The sequence below is a fragment of the Cygnus olor genome, chromosome Z, assembly GCF_009769625.2.
Source record: "Cygnus olor isolate bCygOlo1 chromosome Z, bCygOlo1.pri.v2, whole genome shotgun sequence".
In the NCBI taxonomy this organism is placed as follows: domain Eukaryota; kingdom Metazoa; phylum Chordata; class Aves; order Anseriformes; family Anatidae; genus Cygnus; species Cygnus olor.
In genome coordinates, this window is record NC_049198.1 from 43450528 (window position 1) to 43474574 (window position 24047).

Sequence of the window (24047 nt, forward strand, 5' to 3'; positions counted from 1 at the left end):
TGTTGCCAGTAATAAAAATGCATGTTATGTTGGCTGGTTTATGTTTTTCTGTCTTGAGCTGATTAATTAAAATAAATCCTGATCAAACATTTATCTTAGAATATAATAGCCTTAATTTATATGTAAAAGAAGTTGTCACAAGCAGAACACATGAATTCTCGGGATTAAAACGTTAAATGTAAAATCATTTTCAAAAGTTGAAGTCAGCAGACTAAGTAAGGTTCTTTTTGGGAAGTGTTCTGTTGCTCATTCTTTTGCATACATGTGACAATTGCATAAATACTTGTCAAATGATAAACCTCTTAAAATGTTGATTCCAAGGCATATTGCTGGTCTACTGCAAGGTAAAAATGTGGAATGTCCACAACTGCAGTAAGCACGTTCCAAAGAGAAAGTTTAGTAGCCTGTCTATAAACTTCGAGATACTAGTGCTGGCTTGGCTTCTTTTCTTCTGTAATTGTTGCAGGGTATGTGATGAGTAGATTTGATACTGTGCAGGTTTAACATTCTGGCTTTCCTCCTATGCGTGTTTAGGTGAAAGTAAGCTGTTTCAGGAAATGTTCATGTTGTTAGTTTGAGTAAGCTCAGCCATTACACTGTTCTGACAAAAAGTGGAGCTTGGGGCTTGATATTTAGTTCCAGATGTCTTTCTCTGGCCTATTCAATTTTTATATGCTGCAAAGTTTAAAAGCTTTTTGTAGGAATCTGTTACCACCTGTGATTTGTTTAGTTCCAGTGTTGTAGTTCTTTTGGTTTTTTTCTGATTTTTTTCTATCAATAACATTTTACTAATTAACACTACCATTTATTACAAAAACTCTGACCTTCTCTACATTAGCTAAATGATTAAAGTTGCAGGGCGTTTGGCTTGAGGGTTGTCCAGTGAAATCAGTTTTTGTTTTAATAATTAAAATCGTCAGCTGCCAAGCCAAAAAACGTACAGTAATGAGCTCCCCAGTCCTGCCTCTGAGCTTAAATATGATTGACTATGCAATTAAATCCAGATCCACTGCTGAGAACACATTTTGGGAAGGTGAGTTAATGCAGCAAAAGGCTGGATTAGCACCTCTTTTCATAAGTGAGAATGCTCAGCTGGCATCAGTGGCCTGGCCTCAAGCACACCATAGAAAACTCTGTCAGCCTTTAAGTGTTCGGTGGATATGGGATCATGGTATAGGAGCTGTGATTAGATTTTGTGTCCTGTTATCCTTTTAGGAGTCAAGTATACTAGAGTGATTTTTAGAGTGCACTTTATTTGAAAGGGTGAGTTCAGGTCTTGCAAAACAGAGGATATTTATTTCTACTTGTCCTCTTCAGCAGTGAGCCCTGTAATGTGAGTAAATTAACATAATGACCATCTATCCTTGGTCCTCAAGTCTGGCATTGTCCGACGTGTGTGTAATACCAATTGAGAGCACTGTGGTTTCTTCCACAGACTACGTGCAGCAGAACATCATATGCATTTATTTGAATTGAGGTGTTGATTTTTGAGGAGCAAACATCTCTTCAGTTTCCAGTTGGCAGAAAGTTAGCTTTGCTTTCAAATACTCTTTTGTGAAATAAGCATGTGAGTTTGGTTCTGAATGGAGGGTTAAAACAGGGAGAACAGTATGAAAGTAAGAAAATGTGTGAAGAAGTTGTAAGAGGGTTTACAAGCAGAAAATATATGATAGAGTTATTTTTAACAGTAGCTATGAATGTGAAAGACAAGAATTGGCTGGCATGAAAACCTGTTGTCAATGGGGAGGTTTGGGGGCAAAAAGTGAAAATGGGTGAAGGAATACTTGCAGCACTTTTCTTCTGTCACTGAAAGCACAAATTCCTTCATGCTGACTGTTTACATTCATTTCTCATTCCTTGCGGGGAGGGGAGGAGACTGAGGACGTACTTTTCAGTAATACTTTGATTTGAATAGAATACGGAGCTTTAAAGGTTAAGGACTTAGTGTTGCTTAACTAGTTAACATTTCATTAAGCAAAACACAATCAGATTTATCAACACTTAGCAATACATTCTCAAATACAGCCCAAAAATGCAAAGGATTCCTCCGCAGCTGTGGGTAATTCAACTGTACAATCATTTCCCATTTTTTAAGTACTCAGTCTAGACTTTGTTTTCAATTGAGCTTCAAGCAGTTATGCTCAAGCAGTAGTCAAAAGCACTTTTTCTTACCATTTTTGCAAGAACTTTGCTGTGTTTCAGCACCTATAATTGTACAATATGTTTGATTATTAGTCATAAAAATTGGAAAGGTGTTCTTTGACTAACGTAACACTTTCTTTTCCAACCATTAGTACGGAAGAACACCTTTACATCTGGCAGCAAACAATGGCATTCTCGATGTTGTCCGGTTCCTGTGTCTTACTGGTGCCAATGTGGAAGCTTTAACCTCTGTAAGTATTTATGTTTCTTGTCTGTTTTATGTATATTAGAAAATCAGTTAATCTTGGGGGGGGAAGCAGAGGTCAAATATAAATATATAGTGAAACTAAAAAATGTTAGGCTGTAGAACATCCACAGCTTGAAAAGCGTTATCTGTTGTCCACTTGTTCCTTTCTTACAGCTAAATTTGAAATTAATTAAGGTACAGTATAGCTACCACTTCATCTGCAGAGTTTCTTCCCCTAAGAATTACTTGTAGTATTGTATTTTCTGTATGCAAAGTAGGCCGCCATCGCTAAGATAATTGTCATTTCACATCATGTACAGTTACTGTACAAATGTATAGTATATATCTTGGATTTTTTTTTTTTGCTTTCAGGGTTGTTAAAAAGTTTCATTTTTATGTCGTAAATGTGTAGGTGCATAGATGAGTAAAATAGCATGCAAGTATCCTTGTAAAAACAAATCATTTATGTCAGATCAGTCAGCACCACTGCTTTCAGTTAGAACCACTCAAGATATTTTTCTTTCACACTGCATTGAGAAACATCATCCTGACTCTTGTATCCGTGGAAGGAATGAAGGAATCCTTCATCATACATACCTCATACACGCTTCGTGTTTACTAGGCATCATATACACCATGACGTGTGTTTTGAACCTACCAAGCATGTTTTATTTTTAGAAGAGTTGGGTCAGTTTATGCTGTTACTTGCTCTAACCAGTGCATTCTACTCAGCAGTAACTGTTGTTCTGTACATTGAAATCATGCTGTGAATTTAGTTTTAATTGAATCCATGTTTTACAAAATTCTTCTCCATACAAAGTATCCCTGAGATGACTGAAATGGAGAGAAAAAATAGAAAACTTCTGTCTCGTTTGCTTTACCTGTTTGATGAAAGTTACAAACGTTTTTGTTTTCCTATACATTGAGTACTGCTTACTCCTCTAAACATGTATCTTGTGTGGGGAAACCTTTAAAAAGCAGTCATTGAAACAAACAAACTTGAATTGTGGTTTGAATAAGCTTAGCATCTAAAAATGACATTTGGAAAACTAGATTGTAGATTGCTGTGTACATGAATAATGTGCATGCGGTGGACATTTTGGGGTATTTTACATCTTCGTGACCTGTTTTCTCTCCTTTCCTGTTTTCCTTTTGGTATATCTCATTCTGTATGAGTATTTTCACTGTAGGGGTAAGTTATAACAAAAGGATGCAGAGGGGGATTCATGAACTATATTTGTTCATTTATGCCATGATGGCTGTGTTGGTATAACTGCCCTTGTTGCCTCTGTCCTTCGTAGATGAAAGTATATTTTATCTCATCAGTTTATATCGGTGTGAAGGTGATGACAGAGTAAATTGTGCTGATACTAAATCTGGCAGGAGGAACACACTGAATATATGTTAATATCCATTATTCCAGCAGTGTCGTAGCAGAGAGAAGGGAAGAGAAGAGGGAGGAAGAATATGTGGTGTTTTTAATAGTGTCTCAGTTTTGCATTAGTTTGCTAGATGAATGCTGAACTATTCCGAAAAGTCTTATTAACAGCTCTTTCAGAGCCAGTGTAGTAGAATGAATTGCCTTTTTCTTCAGTCAGAATGCCATTTCTGAGAAATTAACTTTTTTAGCACTGTTAGGTAACTGTGTACTGGAGTATGTTGTCTCTGCCTCCTCCCCAGGTTGAAGTCTGTTTTAATACTAGTTCAGCTTTGAATTTGATTGCATCAATGTTAAGCGACCTTAGGAAATCTCATGCTGCTGGAGCATATATATAACCTTTTCCAGTGTTCAAAAATCACCAAAACCCTTCTAACTGCTATGTGCTGTGCTATCGGTCACCATGTTCTTGACTCCTGATCATGGAAGTTTCTAAAACTGTACCAAGCTTAAACTGATGCTTGCAAATGGCCAGTTAAATTCAAGACCATCTCTTGCAGTCATAGCTGTCTGGTTTGCAACAAAGGAGCCAGTCAGCGGTGGTGATGAAATTTATCACCAGGTTTTAAATAAACTTCCATGGATCCTGTAACCAAGCCATTTTCAGATGCCACTTCTGCTTTTTCCAACCTCTACATAAACTGTACTGCTCAAGAAAGGTCAAACAGGAAAATAACTTACTGAAACCCATCTGCTCTTTTGCTTGTGTATTTATTTTCTAATTCTTGTGCTCTACAGTTCATCTTGCAGTGGACTTCCAGAGAATTAAACAGCCTTACCTTGCTCACTGTTTTGGACAAAAACAGAAACTTTATTTTCTGTTAATTTATTTGTCAAGGAAGCAACCCCTTTCTTCACCTGTCATCTCAATCAATACAATGAGCTTCCAGATCTGAGTCAAAATTCTGAACAGAAATGTAAACTGAATTGCTGGTATCCATCAATTTCAACATCTCAAAATGTTTACTAGGCGGCAAATTCAACCCAGAGTTCTATCTGATTCAAGATTAAACAGCTATGCTATGTCAGAGAGCTAGCCTTGAGCACACAAAACTCAGTATGGAAGTATGGAGTGAGCCCTGAGTCATGACAACACCATCCCACTGCTACATGTCGGCTTGCCCTACAATGACACTTGGCCAGGCTTCTAGCAATTCGAACCATTTCTGTTGCTGTTTTTCTGGTTTGGGGAGCAGTCAACTCCATCCGTTTGTAGCCATGATTGCTGATCAGGCTCTGCCTGAGCCACTGCCATCCATGCTCGTTGCCAAATACTCGCCAGATGGTTATTTCCTTTGTGTTTGTGCGCAAGCAGCTGTGTCAAGGAAGTGATAAATCGGAGTACAGTTATTAAACCACAGCCGGGGTTGAAGCCAGAACAAAGCCCCATGGAGCAGAGAGACATAGCAAACAAGGATGTCAAGTCAACTCAAGCCATGCTGCTGCAGTTACAGAGAGAGAGGTGTAGGACCTGCCCTCATTCTAAGGGAAAATGCCTGTACAGCGAGGGTATCTGACACTCAAATTTAATCAACTACAGTTTTGACTATTTCTTGCTCATGTTCTGTTCCTGTTCTGTTTGAATTACCTGAAATAATGGAGAACATAATAACGTCTATGGAAAACTGAAAATGACTTCTGTAGGTGGATACTCAAATATCAAAGATATTTATTTCATATATAGGGTAATAGTTACAGTATCCTCAGGAACTATTTAAGACAATACAGGTTTCACATGAAAAACTAGACAATCAGAGAGAAGTCCAAGAAAGAGGTTTTAGTTTTCCACTACATTGCCTTAACATTTAAAAGCTCTTTTATGTAAGAGCATGAAAGAAGCAGAGTCCTCATAAATTAGTTACCTGTTACCAAAATATAAAACAATAGTGTTAACGTAGATATAACAGCAAAAGTAGTAAGCAATTTTTCTTTCAGTTTACTTCATATTAAACTGCTGATGTATGAAACATGGGTAATTAAATGTTAAGAGCAGAATGCCGCAGGCAGATTTGCTTCTCCTTTTGAATCAGCTGATGCAGTTTTAACAACGTGGTTTACAATGTTCTTGCTTTCTGAAAACCTCCAGTGACCGGTATGTCATCGTCATTCTTTATCCATTAGTAAATAAAATTCACTTGCTGTTCATCTGAGTGAATATGCTAATGTGTGTCCTCTTTGTGAACTGTTTAAGCTTATAGATCTGTTTAGGATGTAGTATCTAGAAATCACTATCATCTACTAATTGGTGAGAAAAAAAGAGGAGTTCAAAGAGGGAATTCTGGCATCATGCTAAGGCTCTGAATTCAAGTCATCTTGTTACAGTGGCAACCAGATGCCAATTTGTAAAAGAAATACTGTTCTGCATTTTACTGTGTATGTCTTTGGACCGTTTAAGAAAAGAGATTCCTGTGGGTGTAGTTCATTACTGGTTCATTTGTTTTTTTTTTTCCCTTCTCCCTGATTAATTTGTGTCTGACGGCAATTACTGCCACGAGCAGAGCTCAGCTATGTTGCACATGACTTTTTATTGTGGTCAAAAGGAAGAAACTTCAAAAGGAAGAAACTTCAGCTAATCATTTGTTTTTCAACAGGATGGGAAAACGGCAGAGGATCTCGCCAGAGCAGAACGGCATGAACATGTAGCCAGTCTGCTTGCAAGACTTAAAAAGGTTGGGAATGCATGAATTTTCACTGAGTTTTTCTTGTTTCTGAGATTGCAGGAAACGTTTGACCATGGGAAATCATAAGATCATCCATCAAAGCCATTCTAAAAAACTGTTGTAAATATCCTTACTGAAATGGCATCCTTTTTGAAAAAAAACATTTTTTCAATTTTAAATGATCCCCTCATTTGAAGCTACTATGTACATGTTAGCAAAAATGGCTAAGATAGACTGCACCAGCATTCCATCTTATCCACTCTCTGACAATGCCCACCAAAGGTTCTAATGAGTTTAGAAGAAACTGAAAAACATACTATTAAAAATTAGCACATCCCGAAGGAGGATTTATATTTCCCCACCGTCACCATTTTAGTTAGATTTTGGTTATGAAATATGAAGAGTTTGTGCCCTTCTGGAACCTTTAATATCTCCTAGAATGGTAGCGTAAATTCTCACACTCTTTTTTTTTAAATTCTACAGTTTCTCAAAATCTCCTTACCACCAGAATGCAAAGCTGATCTGTGCTTGTTATAAGGCAGTAAGTCTGACACATCTGATAGACATGGATTGTTCAAGATAAGCAGCATCATTTGTGCTGTGAAGGTGCAGAGACCACTTGCCTGGAGATTCCAGGCAACAGCCAGAGCTGCTAGAGTACTGTTTTAATTATGCTGGTGATTCTGTAGTAGTCTGAAATAAAAGATCAGACTCATCCTTTTATATAATTTTGGAGTAAGAATATTTGTGTACTAGGCATTGCCGAGGTAGAATTAGAATCATATCCTGACAGTAAATCTATATTTGCTAGAATTGTAAAATATATCAGTGAAGATATCGTGAAGTGCCATAGGTCAGGCTTCCTTTTCAGTGATAGCTATTGTATACTTTTGTCACAACAGGATCCATTTTATATAGTTGTCATCCCGTGTTCTTCCCTTTCCCCGACACCCCCCTCCCCTGCCCCCCCCCCCCCCCCCCCCCCCCCCAAAAAAAAAAGGCTGGTTTTGCATGCAGGTGGAGAAAATTGAGTTTCAGATGTACAGAACAAAAGGGAGAAGATCAGATAAATCTCTTCTGAAAGAGATTTGTAGTAACTATAACCCTCTCCTTTATAGTGAAGTGTATTTACTTACTGAATGCTGACTATATCTGTGGGGAATAAGTATGATAATGACATATTTGATCAGAGTACACTTTACAAAACAGAATCTGATAAACTGAAATTAAGAAACTATAAACCACTGGAACTATTCTAGTATTACTCAAAATGGGCAATGTCATCTAGTACAGAGTGTGCCTGACACTTGTTTCGTCTTCGGTGCCTGTGGAGGATTTTGTTCCTAATAGCACACATGTGAAGAACCTGCTGTCATACTGAATTCTCTGTAAGAGCCTCTATTAGCAGTCAGGGTGTGCAACATTCCCATTGTGATGAGCATATTTCATACATACCTGTTAGGAGGAAGGAACTAAATATGCTACCATTTCTGTCAAATTTCTCAGTGGAGTTGCTGCATGCTCTTATTTTAGGGAGGCTGCTGTGGGTGCTCTTCTAATGACTCAGTGTACATGTGAAACAGTACCAATGCAGAACAACAGAGCCTCTCTCTGAGCTCCAAATGGGGGAATGAAGGAAGAGAGGCTGAAGCTAGTTCTTTTGCTCCTCCACCTTTCTGCTGTCTCACGGTTACCTTAAAATAGGTCTTTCTGGGGTGAGAGGAGAGTGCTGTCCTCCACTGCTTCCTCTTGCTGAGCTGATTTCCAAGCTCAGCTCATGTGCTCAATTGCAAGATATCTATGTCTGATTGCTTCTTGCTGGGGGAAGAGAACAAGACGTCTGACTTGTTCCAGTCTCTGCTACTCTTGCTGCAAGACGCAATACGTATTGGTTATGGGTGAGCATAAAATGGAAAGCTCTTCTTCAGGAGATGTGATTGGGTTTGAAGAAGGCCTGAGTATGAGGATGAGATTGCAGCTGTTGAGCATTAGCAAAAGCTAATCAATGCACACAGAGGGCAAACAGTGAAAGGAAATTAAGTAGGGAAGCAGATCTGTTGAGGCCTAGAAGTAGAGGGAAAGAAGTCTAGAGGGTGTAAGCTTGCAGTAAGCTAGAAAAGTGGAAGGCTAGTAGAATGTGAGAGGTCTTTCAAGGTAGAGAAGAATAAGTATATGGGAAAATGAGAGGTAAGAGTGGTCTGGGTAAAGCAATATTTACCTTGCAAAAATTGAAGTGAAAATATGTACGCTTGATAGGGAGAAAGGGATGAGGAAAATTCTCCCAAATATGAGAAGTGTAGAAAAAGTTGACAGAAAGAAGGGGGGTGCATATCGAGTTTTCACATTGCTTAGGTGGTAGCTCTCACTGCAAAAGTCTTCAATCCTGCACATATATAAGGTTGGAGGTACTAGTTATGCTACTGAGAATCATGAGTAAGGAGAAAGGGAGCTGAAAGAAACTAGTTTTTCCTCCTCTGTGTACTCCATTGGAGGTCAAAATGATCCTGTTCAGTGATGTTGACCATGAAACTGTGTGATTTTCATGAAGAGTCAAGGTGTTCCTTGAGAGCTACCATTCAGCTATGTTTTGGCTACCTATCCTTCTCCCTCATGCCACTTGCATGGTGGAGCAGATGGAGGAGCTGATTCAGATGTAACCTGGCAAGAAAGCATTACTTAAACCCTACATTTTGAGTTTGCTGGAAGGAACTTCCCTGCCACACACTCAGATTTCTTCTTTGTGTTGAATTTTAGGATACGCACAGGGTGCTTTTTATCCAGCAGCTGCGACACACTCAGAACCCGCAGCCCCGGATCAAACTGAAGCTGTTTGGACACTCTGGATCTGGGAAAACGACCCTTGTGGAGTCTCTTAAGTGTGGCCTGATACGAAGCTTTTTCCGAAGACGTAGGCCTAGGCTGTCTTCCACAAACACAACCAGATTCCCCCCGTCTCCCTTGTCTTCCAAACCTTCAGGTATGACTTTGACATTGTACCATTTGAACAAGAAATCACTCTTCTCTTCATCTGTAGAACTCCAAACAAACAGCTGTTGGCTGTGCTGTAAAAGACAGAATAACCTATGTGTGTAAGAAATCAGAGCAAAGCAAAGAGGGAGTTGACTTCTCTGCATGCAGAGTCACACCTAAATTAAGAGCTTAGAGGAGCAGTGGGTGTGGAGAATGAAAAATAGTTCAGCTTTTGTTCACTGATGTGGTGCATAAGTGAGCTTAAGAGAGTGGAGGACAGGACTTCTGAAAACTGTTTCTTTTTACCAAAAAGTCCTAGACTGCAAATACCAGTGCCATAACCGGATGCTACCATCATGGTTTTGGGGTTATGATTTGTCAGCATTTTCGAATGCAAATTCTGTGCAGAATTAAAACAGTTGCTGCATCTTTAGATGATATTTTTATTTAAGTATAACTAAGGATTCAGAACTGTCTTTGATGCATTGGAATGCTTTTCTGTAAGGCACAGGAATTCATCTGACAAGTTAAAGGTGCCTAAAATTGCCTCCAAACAAGAAGAAAATGGAGCTTTTCTAGACTGAAGTAAATATATGCAAATGGTAAGGAACTGCTCATGAAGCACCAGTTGGACTGTGTAATGTGGAAAGAGCTGCAGGATGAGTAATTAGATTTACACATCAATGTGTACCCAGTTTTGGACGATCCCACATTTATGGTAGGACATCAGGAAGAGTGAACTGTTTTTCCAGGTTCCTTTTCTAACACTGAGATTCTGTGCAATGTATGCAAGCTAAGCAGGCACTTTGAAGAGCTCAAGTTCAAGTTGCTGTTCAGAAATAATCTTATTACATAAGTTAACGTCAGATGGGGTCAGAGTTGCTTTTTAAAAAAAAAAAAAAAGGCTTTGGATAATGCTTGCAGTTCAAGGTTTAATCATTATTTCTAAATAATTTTAGACTAGGGTTAGTAATGGATTTCATCTCCACATTCTCTCTAGTCAGCCGAGGAAGCTATAAGGTACTTAGAGTGACTCAACAAGATACCTGGCACAGAGATTGTTATTACAGTTTGTTGTTCATTTATCACAAGGCGTTCGCATCTGTGATGATAGAATACACAAATGGATTAAATAAATAAATCAGAAGTTCTTGGTTTATTTAACGTAATTTACTGTGTTGTGTAAAGGGAGGCTAATCACTTGAGGAATTGTCCATTTCTGGAGGCACTGCAGGAAAGTTTTGACTGAAGACAGACTTACTATGTCAATTGGTACCAAGACCAGAGAATAGGTCTAATGCTCTCATACCATCATAAATTCAAAGACGACTGCCAGTCACGTTCTTTGGCAAACCACCATAGAAGTAATGGCGAATTTGAAGCAAAGACTTGAGAATAGCTTGTCTAGAAATAAATCTTTAAAGTTGTGCAGTGCTATGCAAAAAATGAAGCTACTCTGACATTGTTCTGATGTTTGGATTTGGGGGTTTTGCTTGTTTCAATTCATTATATATCATGTTAATAACGTTCTGGGTTGAGTGACATAATCTAATAGACAATTAAAACAGTACAGTTTGGTGGATACTTGATAATGTGATTATGTTTTCAAAAGTTCTGTAAAAATAAGTACGTGAATTCACTGTATTTAAATCACACGAGCCTAAAGATTTAAATACTCTATTAAAAGATGAAACATGAAAGTATAGTTGTACTGCTGGCAGGTAGTTTCTTTCTATATTAAAATCCAAATATTAGAATTCAGCATCTAGAGGGGGGAAGAAATCTTTACTTTCGCCACTAGATGGTGCAAGTTAATTAAAAGCCCTTTCATTTCTCATTTATAGAATCTATAGTGAGGTGAACTGAGCAAATTGCCTACAAATAAAATAACTTCAGTTAAGGGCCTGCTTTTCTCACCCACCTCCTCAGAAATAGTTATTATGTGGTGATATTTTTATCCTTACTTAACAGATCCCATTATACAAATCTGTAGCATTTCTATACTAATAAAAACAGTCCATGCTACGAAACTACAGCCCTTAGATACAAAAAGTAGTAAATCTTTGCAATATGGAAGAGCTTTAACTATTGAAGTCTTTCATTTCCAAATTGTTATTTTTTTCTATGCTTCCCACCCAGTAGTATATCTGTTAAGGTGCAGTAAGTGCTATATGGGATCATTCTAATATTTTCCTTTTCAGCATTCAGAATAAGGATGTATTTGTGTGCGCTCACAGCTTGGTAGTCATCTCCTTTTTTTTGAAGAACAGTTTGGTTTTATTAATCAAGTTTTATGCCTAGCATACTTATCGTGAAGTGATCTGATTGTAGTTTTCCCACAATTTGTAATCTCATTTTCCTTTCCCTGACCCAGTTTCCGTAAGTATTACGAATCTTTATCCCGGCTGTGAGAACGTCAGCGTGAGAAGCCGTAGTATGATGTTTGAGCCAGGCCTGACCAAAGGGGTATTAGAAGCTTTCGTTTCACCTGCTCATCACTCTCACTTCTCTGCTGATGACCAGTCCACCAAGGCCATTGACGTTCAGAATGCCTACTTGAATGGTAAGCGGAGAGCTGGGCTGGCATGCCTTAGTTCTGTGGGAAAGGCAATGCCATGTTGTGTGGTTTTAGAAACAAAAACAAAAATGCCTGATTTGGTAAGGTACTGACTGTGGTTAAGAATTCAACACTGGTGGGGTTTGGTTTGTTTAAGCAGAAGGTAAATTTGCATGAGGTTTTCTGCTTGTAATACACATAGTAGTAACCATTTGTGGCAGATATTTCTAGCACTACCTAGAAGTGCTTTTGAGATTAATAAGTGGGGCAGAAGAAACGCATTTGGCATAATAGAAGTGGGTTCCATGTTAAAGGCCCCTTCACCTACACTGCATGTAGATTGGGGATTTTGGCAGATATAATCCAGTCTCACTGGCCCAAGTGTCCTCACCTTGCATGTGGTACCCAGGTGTATGAAGGGCTTACCATTATCACCCCACAAGGGGTCTGGAGCAGATTTGGTGAGCACTGGAGTGGAGCTTCTAGTTTCATTAGTTTGGAAAGCAAGCCAACTGCTCCACAGTTGGAACCAGTTAACAGTAAGAGGGGTCAGTCAGAGAAGTTATTTGAAAACCTCTCTACTGTTCCAAAGCAAAACACTAATGTAGAGCTTTCTCTTTATCCAGTAGCTGTCTTTTTTCATAAGTACACATAGATGCTAGTAATGCTTTTGAGTGTGAAAACCATGCAACAGGTACATTACCACCACCCCTGCTAGTCGTCAGAGAGGTGGTAAGATCTCTCCTTAAAGATCTCCTCAGCATTTGCAGTCTTGAGGCTGAGCTCAGATTAATCAAGCTTTTATTTTGGAGAGAGAAACCTACTTACAAATTCATTATATGCACACTAACACAAACTGACAAAACATTCGTGCTAGATGCTGGAGAGTTTGGCATGTAGCTAAAGCTTGTTCTTTATCTGGGTTAATTTCTCCTTTCGATATAATTTGAAACCAGGTCAAATTCTGCAGTGAAATAAAGTTGTGCAACAGGCTGTCAGAAGGATTTTCTTTTCTGTCTTTGTACTATCTTGATATAGAAGGAAGGTGTGCACATGGATGAGCTCTCGATAGCTGAACTCATAACAGCAGATTTGAGGTTTCTGGATTTTTTTCTCCTAGAAATTTAAGGTGCATTTGAATCAGCATTTATTTAAATAGATGGAGTACAAGTGTACCTTATCAGGTAGTGAGTCTGAGAAGTGCAATACAGTGCAGCATGCTAATGCTTTTCTTACCTGAAGTAAAGGAGATGACAGAAAGAATCATTGTGCTGTTGGGATCCTTAACATGGTGGTTCTCCAGCCCTAACTTATTCATGTGATTTGAGTAATACAATTCCATAAAGCAGAGTGGGTTCTTTGAGAATCTTTGAGTGGTTTTTAATACCAACAGTGAGACTTTAGAAAGAAAAAATCATAAAAATGTTGAGCTTTGGGGGAATACAAAGGAAAAACAGGAGCAGTTATTTGTTCCTGTGCAGGGCAAAAGCCAATTTAATGTGTAAGGCTGCATGACTTGAATACACAGGTGCATCCATGTGGCATCCAGCTGAATGTTCTAGAGAAGTGAATGTGAGAGAGGAACAGATTGTAAAGACCCAACTTCTCAGTCTCTGAGACTATCTGAAACCTGTTCCGTTTGTTCATGATTGCATTTGCAGTTTTGCTTTCTCACCTGCATAGTTTATCTCTGAGAAAGTTTAAATGAGATGAACTGTTCCGTTTGTCTTTCCACGGCTGAGCAAGGCTTCATGCTTACTGACAGTGTGACCTCTTTGTCTGTTTGTCTGTTTTTCAGGAGTTGGTGACTTCAGCATCTGGGAATTCTCTGGGAATCCTGTGTATTTCTGCTGTTACGATTATTTTGCAGCGAATGATCCCACCACGATTCACATAGTGCTTTTTAGTCTTGAGGAGCCTTATGAAATCCAGTTAAACCAAGTGACCTTTTGGCTCAGTTTCCTGAAATCATTAGTCCCAGTTGAGGAGCCAATAGGTATGCTTTTCTGCCTATTAATGAAATATTAGGGGAAAATAAGATTGTGTTTCTTTGCAACTTCTAAATCCTCTTTCCTGAGTGCTGTTGTACATCTTTATCCGCTTTTATTTAAAAAACTTTAAACAGTTTCTCAGCAATAGAGGATTTTATTTGTGGAACAAGCCTGAAGAGTTTCATGCACCAGTTACTCCAACTGAAATGGGTCATGAGATACACTGGAGGCTTTTGTGGCAAATGAAGTTTTATGTCAGAAAAGCTGTGTGAAAAAGTGTTTCAGAGTGTCGGAACCATTTAAGACCAGTTCTAGACAAACTAATTAAAACTCACTTAAGTTTACAAACCTAATCCTAAATTAAATCTAAACCCCAATTAGCTCTTTGCAGCATAAGTTGGTTTTGCCAATGAGAACAGGACAGAATGACATTGTAGAGTGACATTACACTCTCAGTACATGCCACTCCAACCTGTTTAACTAGAGTTGTATTTGGGATACAAATATGTTAACCTTTGGCACATCAGGGTGTACAGAAACCAGTATTTCTAGTAAATTTCATTCCATATTTTTTAAGACTTTGCACAGATTTTAAATGAAATGACTAATTATTCAAACTTTCTAACAAGTTGAAAGTTACTTGACAGACAAACAAATTAACTTAACTCACTTGTTTGTTTTTTTCTTAAAACCTCTGTAGCTATACATACCTTATAGCTTCATAGTGTTTGTAGCAGAGCGTTGCTCTGCAGACTGACAGTTTTATGGAAGAACCATTCTCTGACATGTGTCTTGGTTCTATGAACCAAAATGTTATCCCAAGCAGTGGATCTAACTCAACACTGATAGACGTTTATAACATTGCTAGGGACTCACTAGAAAAGTATATCTAATGCTTACATAGTGCAGAATATTTCCCCTCTTTTTGTTTTCTACTCAATTCTGTACGCATGATCTCAGGCTGACGAGTGACAATGATGAGCCACATGGTAGACCTTCAGTTTTTAGCTTGGACATATGTATGTCCTTTCATCTTCCATCTTAGGTTAAGTCATGAGGTTACAAATATAACCATTGAGATCTAACTGACTTGCAATTACTTCTGGAACTAAAAGCTCAGAAATGTGCAAAAAATCATTAAAGCTGAAAATGCAGTTAACTTGCAATTGTTGAGAGCTTTCCTTGTCATCTTGCTCAAGCAAGGAAACTTAGTTCTTGATTTTACTAATTTAGTAACACAATTTAGGTACTTTGCCTAAATCAGCGTTTATACTACTCAGCTCAATTTGGATACTCATGTGTAACTTATTGTTACAACCCTTAAATAATATGTATTAATTGACATTTGCAGAATATTTAAACTTTAGGAATTACTTTCCAGTTATATTGTCTATTGTTATATTGTCAGCTGAAAAACAAAAAGATCTACAACTAGAGCATAGTTATTGTGGAGTGCTACACAGTGAGGGGAAATGTGGGCCTTTTATGAATGAATCAAAATTCTGTAGCTTAGTCAATGAAAACTGAGGTAAGCATATTTCTCCAATATGAAGTTTTTGTCAGACAAGAACAGCAGAATTGGATGTACTTTGTTTTTTTTAAATAATTGCCTAGTGATGTCTCCTCTTTTCTGGAAGATCAGTTTGAGAAAAAGATAGAAAATGTGTGTTCCATGCTGTCACCTCATTCATGCCATTGTATCTTTCTTTCTTTCTTTTTCATTCTTTTTCATGGTATCTGCCAGGCTTTCCTACTTAACTCTCACCTAAGTGAGAGGTCACTGTTTGTGTAAGTACTGTAAAATAGCATTCATACCAGCATATGAATGTTGTGGACATTGTGTTCTACTTAAAATTCTCTAAGCTGTACCTGTAGCATTAAGGACCATCCAAAGATTATGAGAAACCTTTTAAAGAAGCTTTTATTTTTTTTATTTTCCCTCACGTTGGTATAGATTGTAGTTAATAGATGTCTAATTAGCATTATTAATACATGTTTTTGTTAAAACAATAAGGGCATAAAATATTTATGATACTAAGATTCTAGCTATTTAAATTATACATTATGTCGATAATTCTATAAGTAGATAATAGCCATAACACCAGTGGTTTCGTTGTGTAGAAATAGGTGTTGTTGTGCTTAAAGTTGGTAAATCCACTGCAGAATATCCACTGGTATCAAGAATACAATAGTATTGCTACTTAACTGGCTCCATAAGGCAGCCATCTTCCTGGGCATGTCTCATAGTGAGGAAATAATCTTGTTTCCCTTCTAGCATTTGGTGGAAAGCTGAAAACTCTACTACGTGTTGTTTTGGTCGCCACGCATGCTGACATAGTGAATCTTCCTCGGCCTGTTGGGGGGGAGTTTTGGTATGACAAGGACGTGTCGTTGCTGAAAGAAATCAGGAACAGGTAAGAGGGGATTATATGTAGCACACATGTTAGTTTCAAAGAAAAATACTAAAATGCGTAATATGTAAAAGGTTTTTTGTTTGGCTGAAGTTATGTGGTATTTACATTAAAGAAAGTGCAATATTTTGAAGATTTTCTTTACTGAAAATATTCAGGAAGCTTATTCCGTGAAAAAAATGAAACATTTGTCAATACTACAATGAGCGAGCTAAAATGAGTGAGTGGTGCATAAAATGAGGGGGGCTCCAAAGGGTCAGCCTGTAAATACTGAAATAGATCTAAAGGCCATTGTCAACCATCTGACAGACATCCTGGTGTGTAGGTTTTGCACCAGTCTCAGAAAAGTGGGCAATTTTGAGCTGCAACCTCCAGGTGCAGTAGAGGAAGCTGTGTAGGACGGCCACCATTTTCTCTGAATTGATTTAGGATGGGCAGGAGAAAAACTAAACCACACCTGGAGGTCCTGTCTATATATGTTTTCTGAAGAGTTGGATCTTGTGGAGTCACATATATGAAAAAATCAGCCTAGAAGTTGAGAAAGTCATTAACCATCCTGAGCAAGTATTTGGAGAGTATGCTAATCATGCTAATTTTCACAAACTAATGGTATTGTGTAAGGTAACAATAATTTATATTCACAGTGAGCACAGTTATCCATGTAAGTGGCTCACGTGTGATTTGGGGAACCACCCAGATCTGTGAGTCTGTACTATACAAGAAACAGGTGTAGGAAATCCAGCACAATAGTGGCAGAACAGTGTCTCAATCCATTGAAATAAACCAACAGAAAATATCTGGGTGTAATCTTGCATTCCTGCTATCCCTTCTCTAGTAAAATGTTTTTGCAGTTACAAGTCCTAGGGTGCAGTTGTAATTTCCTTAGGAGTTTTCAGCCTTCTTCCTTAGGAAAGATAATAATTTTCTGTTAATATATCTGTTTACATTCAAGAAAATTAGGGAGCAACTCTATTGTCTTTGCTTATAACGTATCTTAGGATTATCAGTACTACATTTCATCATTATTCTTTGAAGAAAATTAAGTGCTGTGCAATTTAAGATTGAAGCGCTGCTTGATTAGGAAAACTGGATTTGGAACTGAATAGACAATTGGTGGCTCTCTTTTTCTTTTAGATTTGGAAATGATCTTCACATTTCAGACAAGTTATTTGTGTTGGATGCTGGAGCATCTGGATCTAAAGATATGAAGCTTCTCCGAAATCACTTACAAGAAATTAGAAGTCAGATAATATCTGTAAGTAATGTCTAATGGTCTTAGATTGTGTCAGCTAAGATGTGAAAATCTTGGGAAAGAAATAATTTACTGTAAACTTAGTACTTAATTTCAGAACTTAAGGAACAACAGACCGATGACATCAAGGATTCTGTCTGCATTTTCAAAATTGGCGGTATCTTGTATGGGTCACCAAAATGGCCTCTCTTGAAACAATTGAGATTACCAGTTTAAAGCTAAATTTTTGTAGTTTGAGTTGACAGTGATTGGATTCTAGTGCTGACTTTTTTTATTGTTTTTTTATGTCAGAGTAGCGTTACAGAGAAGCAGAATATATTTGCTGGAAATACATTTTTCATTAAAATACACTGGAGTAGAACACTTTCCTCAGTTGTTAGAAAGGTAATTCTCAACATAGATGGGTGAAGTGGATATATGTGTGTATATATGTATTTATGTATATATATGTTTAATCTTCTTGCTAGGGTCTTTTACTGAAAAATATGTGCTTGGATTTTTATATGTGTATATATAACTTCATGAAACTAAGGGTAAAATAGCTACGGTTTGTTGTAATCACCATGAATCTACATAGCCTTCAATACTGAGGATGACCAAGTCAAATTATTAGGTAGCCTTTAGCATTTAAATTCTTCATTCTAAAGTCACTCTTAATTGTGTAATGCCAACGAGACATTTTCTAGCTGCTTCTGATAGGTATTAAAAAAAAGTGAAGCAAAAGTTACTGTATTCCTGAGTTCGCTCCGTGTTTTTTTATGTAAAATTTGGATTATTTTATGTTCCCAATGATCTGTTGGTTTTTAATAAGCTTTTCTTCTTTGACAAAACTTTTTTGTAGCAGTTTCCACTAGATGAAATTTGGGGAGCTTTGCATATGAATTGGGTGCTCTTGCTTGAGATTGCAGGGATGAAAGCATTGGTAATGTCCAAAACAGTCAATAGATAAATGTGTCAGCTGTACTTCTAATCTAGTACTGATACTCTGCTATCTCACCTGTTGAATAAATTGGTCCGGAACAAATAGTGGTGAGTACAGATTTTAAATAAATGCCCATCTGTTTCTGGAATTTTACTTTATTAAGACAAGGTAGATCTTCTCACAAGTACATATCAGATGGAAGAGTAAGGATCCATCACAAGGGGACTCCTTAGACATGCATATTGTCATTTATGTTTTAGAACACACACATAGCCTTTATTTAGAAAAAAAAAAAGACTGTTCTCAGCAGAGTAGTTACAAGCGGGTGTTTTCTCTGCTTTTAAGACTTGCCCACCTATGACACATCTGTGTGAAAAAATAATCTCTACACTGCCTTCATGGAGAAAAATGAACGGACCCAACCAGCTGATGTCCTTGCAGCAGTTTGTATACGACGTACAGGAACAGCTTAATCCCCTAGCAAGTGAAGATGACCTACGGCATATTGCACAGCAGTTGCATAGCATAGGAGAAGTAAGTGGGTTTTTTTGGTCTAAATTGTGTATTCATACTATCAAGGTACTGCTTTGGTAGAATATTGCTTAATGGGATTTAAGCAAATGTCTATAGTAACTTTTTTCTACTCTTCCTTTTAAGACATTGTAAGAAGTAGAGACTGGTTACTAATGCTTTTTGTTATTATTGTCTTGTGGCACTTGTTCTGTTCAACAGTATTTCTTTGAGACAGGAAGAGCTACATTTCATTGTTGTAGTTGTATAAACATAGAATCCTTAGAAAGGATAAGGTCTACTATCATCTTAAAATGAGGTAGTGCTTAATATGTTCACTGCAGATGAGAAATTTGTGTGTGTCCATTAGAAATTGAATCACAGGAAAACACTGTTGCATAAATAACTTGCAGAGCATGGCTAGGCTTTACTGTTGTTGGGTTCTTATGGCTTTTTTATTAGTGGAAGTCAAGAACAAGATCCATTCTTTGTTTTGAATACTTGCAAAACATTCAAATGTTGGTTGTTTTTCTTCTGTCAGCAGTGTTAGTTAAAGGTTATGAAAGCCAATATGTGGGGTGGTATCATCTTGTACTTCATAAGATATAAACAACAGCTTTCCTATTTATAAACAGATTAACATCATGCAGAGTGAAACAGTCCAAGATGTTGTGCTTCTGGATCCTCGCTGGCTCTGTTCAAACGTCCTTGGAAAAATCCTGTCAGTGGAGAACCCAAAAGCCCTCCATCACTATAGAGGTCGATATACTATAGAGGACATCCAGCGTCTGGTAACAGACAGTGATGTGGAAGAACTGATACAAATTTTGGATGCCATGGATATTTGTGCAAGGGACCTTAGCAGTGGAGCAATGGTTGATATTCCTGCTCTCATCAAGACTGACAATCTCCACAGGTCTTGGACAGATGAGGAGGATGAAGTACTGATTTATGGTGGTGTCAGAATCGTTCCTGTGGAACATCTTACCCCATTTCCTTGTGGAATTTTTCATAAAGTTCAGGTGAATCTCTGCAGGTGGATTCATCAACAAAGCACAGAGGGAGATGCCGATATACGTCTGTGGGTAAATGGATCAAAGATTATGAATCGTGGAGCTGAGCTTTTAGTGCTGCTAGTCAACCATGGTCAGGGTATAGAGGTTCAAGTTAGAGGACTGGAAACAGAGAAGATCAAGTGCTGTTTACTTCTGGATTCCGTATGCAGCACCATTGATAACTTAATGGCCACAACCTTACCAGGCCTTCTGACTGTAAAATACTACCTTAGTCCTCAGCAGCTGAGGGAACATCATGAGCCAGTAATGGTCTACCAGCCTAGAGACTTCTTTCGTGCACAGAGTCAAAAGGAGACATCGCTCGCTAACACCATGGGGGGATATAAAGAGAGCTTTAGTAGTATACTGTGTTTTGGATGTCTTGATGTCTACTCCCAGGGAAGCCTAGGAATGGACATTCATGTTTCAGATCTGAATCTGCTTACCAGGAGAAAACTAAGTCGACTTTTGGATCCACCTGATCCCATGGGCAAAGATTGGTGCCTTCTGGCCATGAACCTGGGCCTCCCTGATCTTGTTGCAAAATACAATACAAATAATGGAACACAAAATGACTTCCTGTCAAGCCCAGTCCATGCCCTGCTGCAGGAGTGGAGTAATGCTCCTGAGAGCACTGTAGGTATCCTAATGTCTAAGCTGAGGGAATTAGGGCGCAGGGATGCAGCAGACTTTTTACTGAAGGCATCTTCTGTATTCAAAATAAATTTAGATGCTAATGGTCAAGAGGCTTATGCTTCAAGTTGCAACAGTGGCACGTCTTATAATTCGATTAGTTCTGTGGTGTCACGGTAAGAACAAGTGTTTTGCATAGACATCTTTTCAAACTCCAGGAAGGATAAAAGTACAAGAGCTTCTGTATACTGTCAGTTATGAGGTTTTACATCAAAGGGTCTTTATCCTTCTTCAGCACCACCTTTTTGTGCTTAAACTTTCTACTTCTAACTGTGAATTGTTGCTTTTTATTTGATCTGTTAAAAAGGCTGGTGTACTTCTGGTGTTGTAAGATTATTACAGATACATAATGTGCTGCTTAATACTGCCATTTTAACTGGAAAGTCTTTCAACTTTTTAGTGCTCCTACTGTTTTATAAAATACTTCCATTCTCCCTTTAGAAGGAAAGGGGAGAGGAATAGCACATATGACCAGAAATGTGTATTTCTTACACCCATGTTTTTCTTTTCATGTTGTCCTCTGCTTAACACTTTTTAATATTTGTAAGGAGAGAAGTCCACCTACACTTCTGATCTTTCTGCCTGAATATAACACCACATTGTTTTTAGCTGAAAAAGTGAGTGCCTTTTGCAGAAGGGAGGGTGCCGTTGATTTGAATGACCCTGCTGGAGTTACAAGAACATGCTACCTCTGTTTCACTTAAATTGTCTGCATGCTTATCATTGCAAGTGGTGCTTGCCTTTTAATTTTTCCTGCATTTCTAAGACATTGGTGATGACTCATGCAGAGCTTTCTTGTGCCAATCCTGTGGGTACAGACGTGTGATACCTAATCAACTTCAATTACAGTCAGATCATAATGTGAAAATCTCTTAAACTTGCCAATTATCATGCTTCATTATTTCCATGCACCTCAGGTAAAACTTCATATCATTATAGAGTTCAAAAAGGACATACATGTGTTAGATGCCGCAGAATAATATTGTATAGCTGTCGGTTGTAATTTGTGTATAACAAATGGTTTTCTACTGTTAGATCCTAAGTTACTTACTTCCTGTACTTGAAAACTTTAATGGGGATAAAAACAAAAAGGATGCAAGATTTCCTGCAGTGAGAACTTTAAAATTGATATGAGGGGATATGATACATTCTCTGTTCTAAAAAGCATGTAATTTTAATGGTGCAATGTGTGTTTGTGTATATATATTGTATGTATATATATTAATACTATTTTTTCCTTAAACTTACGATGTAGTAAAATTTTAAAGGATTTTTCTACCAATAAACTGTTGCTTGTTGCATCTCTTTCATTTGTATTCTGTACCTGAAAGGAACCAAAAATTCTCTCTTCTTTACAATCGCAGTCCTGCAGACGCATTGCCTGGCTTCTGAAGTTCTGGGGTACCACCTGGTTTGCTTCAGGCCTTTTCTCAATGTTCGGTGAGAGTATTTATTTATATTTTATTAGGTGGCCCCTCTGCTGTGAGTAGGTTTACGTTCATTTGACAAACAGCAAGCCAAAATGGTTCGTTACATAGCTTTTTCCTTTGTGTCTTTCGACAAAGAAAACCAAAACAGCAGAAGTGAGTCCGTCACTGGGAATCCTCCAGATGACATTGCTTTGTAAGCGGGGCTCTCACTGCGTTAGAGCCAATGCAGTGGTAGTGATCTCCAGGGTCTGTGCTGCTGCTACCCGCTTAAACTCTCAGCTTCACTCACTGATAGCTGCACGGCCTCTGGGCTGCCCTCTGTGCAGGCAGCTCAGTGCTACGCCTTCTCCCTGCGTGTGCTGCAGAGCCACACAGATTTAGACTGATTCTTCTTAAAATGCTAATTGCTGTTTCCCACCACCTTTCTATGTGTATTTTACCTTCCCTTTATCAAATCCTTCCCCTGGCATCACTGGTTTCCTTTGAATATTTATTAAATGTCTGGTCCACAAGAAGAGGTACGGATAATGAGCAGTCTAAGGTCTCTCTGCTCTGGTATTTTCCTACATCTGACAAAGTGAGTCCAGCGTCTCCCACCACCGCTGGAGGTTGCTCACTGAAGAGGCTTGCTTTCTGCAGCCCGCTTGAGGGAACATTTGCCTGTGTTACTGAATGCCACCACGCTTAGCTTCCTACCTGTACACACCTGGAGCAGTTCTGCCGCATTCAGTTACGTGGACAGGTCTTGCTCATTTCATAAGACTTTCTTCATCGCCAGCCTCAGACTTGAAGGTGAGCCCAGCCTCTTGACTTCCCTTCATTGAATCTGTGTGACTGCAGAGGAATGGAATTGGTATCACAAGTCCTGCAGGACACTCGCAGAGCTGTGAGGTGCTTTTCGCGTGCAGGACTGCCAGGGGTGTCTAGTATTTCGGATTTAATTTGCCACTGTTACTGTTCGTGGTAGAGTGGCAAGATTATCAAGATACCAGGTAGCTCCTAACCTGCCTACCTCCCCGGATGCTTTAAGCACATGGAAGATCAATGGTTGACTTAGAAATTTTGGTATAGAAGGTTTTTTGTTTGTTTGTTTTTTCCCCTCCCTAGCAGCATCTTCTTGACAATCCTCTGCTTCCATTTACAGTAAAATGCAGCCCTGGGAGTATAAATTACTTAGTGGATGCTGCCATGGATCTCTGAATGTCAGTAAGTGCCTGTTGCATCATTTCCAGTTTTTATGGTAATATGTTCAGGAAAGTGAATCACAGTCATAGGATAACTTTGGATTGTGTTCCTATAAATCATGTGTCATATTACTGAAATTCATTTAAAAAAAAAAAAATCATATTTGTCCTAAATGATGATTTTGACAGAAAAACATTAGCAAAGTGATACAAAAGGGAATCCCACATGCTCTTCAGTTGTTTCAGTTTTATCGATTCCCTGTTTTGTTTTGTCGGTGCTACTAAGAGCAGAGCTTCACTCCACACTTTTAGAGCTGTGTTTAAAATACGCTGGTCCTGACTCACTCTAGAAATGGGGGGAGTGGCAGTCTTGGAAGATTAAAAAAAGTTTATCTGTAAATATAAATTGTGTTTGACTGTGCCATTGAACATGCTAACCACAAATGCAGCTCCTGCCATTGAAATGAGTGAAGTTAGATACTGACCATCGAAACGCTATTCCTTGTACTTCGTAGCTTCAGAGCAGAGCTGTTGAAACACAAGTTGATGATGTAGAGGTTAGTGCCAATGTTCATTTTGTCAACA

General features: G+C 38.3%; 1 protein-coding gene across 2 annotated transcripts in view; it reads left to right on the top strand.

Moving 5' to 3' along the window:
• The window catches only part of DAPK1 (death associated protein kinase 1), an 89211-nt gene extending 67063 nt beyond the window's left edge, over nt 1-22148 (top strand). For both annotated transcript variants that reach the window (XM_040540412.1, XM_040540413.1), the window contains 9 exons: nt 2295-2393; nt 6419-6496; nt 9242-9464; nt 11832-12020; nt 13813-14010; nt 16281-16419; nt 17551-17671; nt 18936-19124; nt 19736-22148. In XM_040540412.1, coding sequence (XP_040396346.1) covers nt 2295-2393; nt 6419-6496; nt 9242-9464; nt 11832-12020; nt 13813-14010; nt 16281-16419; nt 17551-17671; nt 18936-19124; nt 19736-20968 — 2469 coding nt within the window. In that variant the 3' untranslated portion in view covers nt 20969-22148. The remainder of the gene's footprint in view (nt 1-2294; nt 2394-6418; nt 6497-9241; nt 9465-11831; nt 12021-13812; nt 14011-16280; nt 16420-17550; nt 17672-18935; nt 19125-19735) is intronic.
• The last annotated feature ends 1899 nt before the right edge of the window (nt 22149-24047 follow it).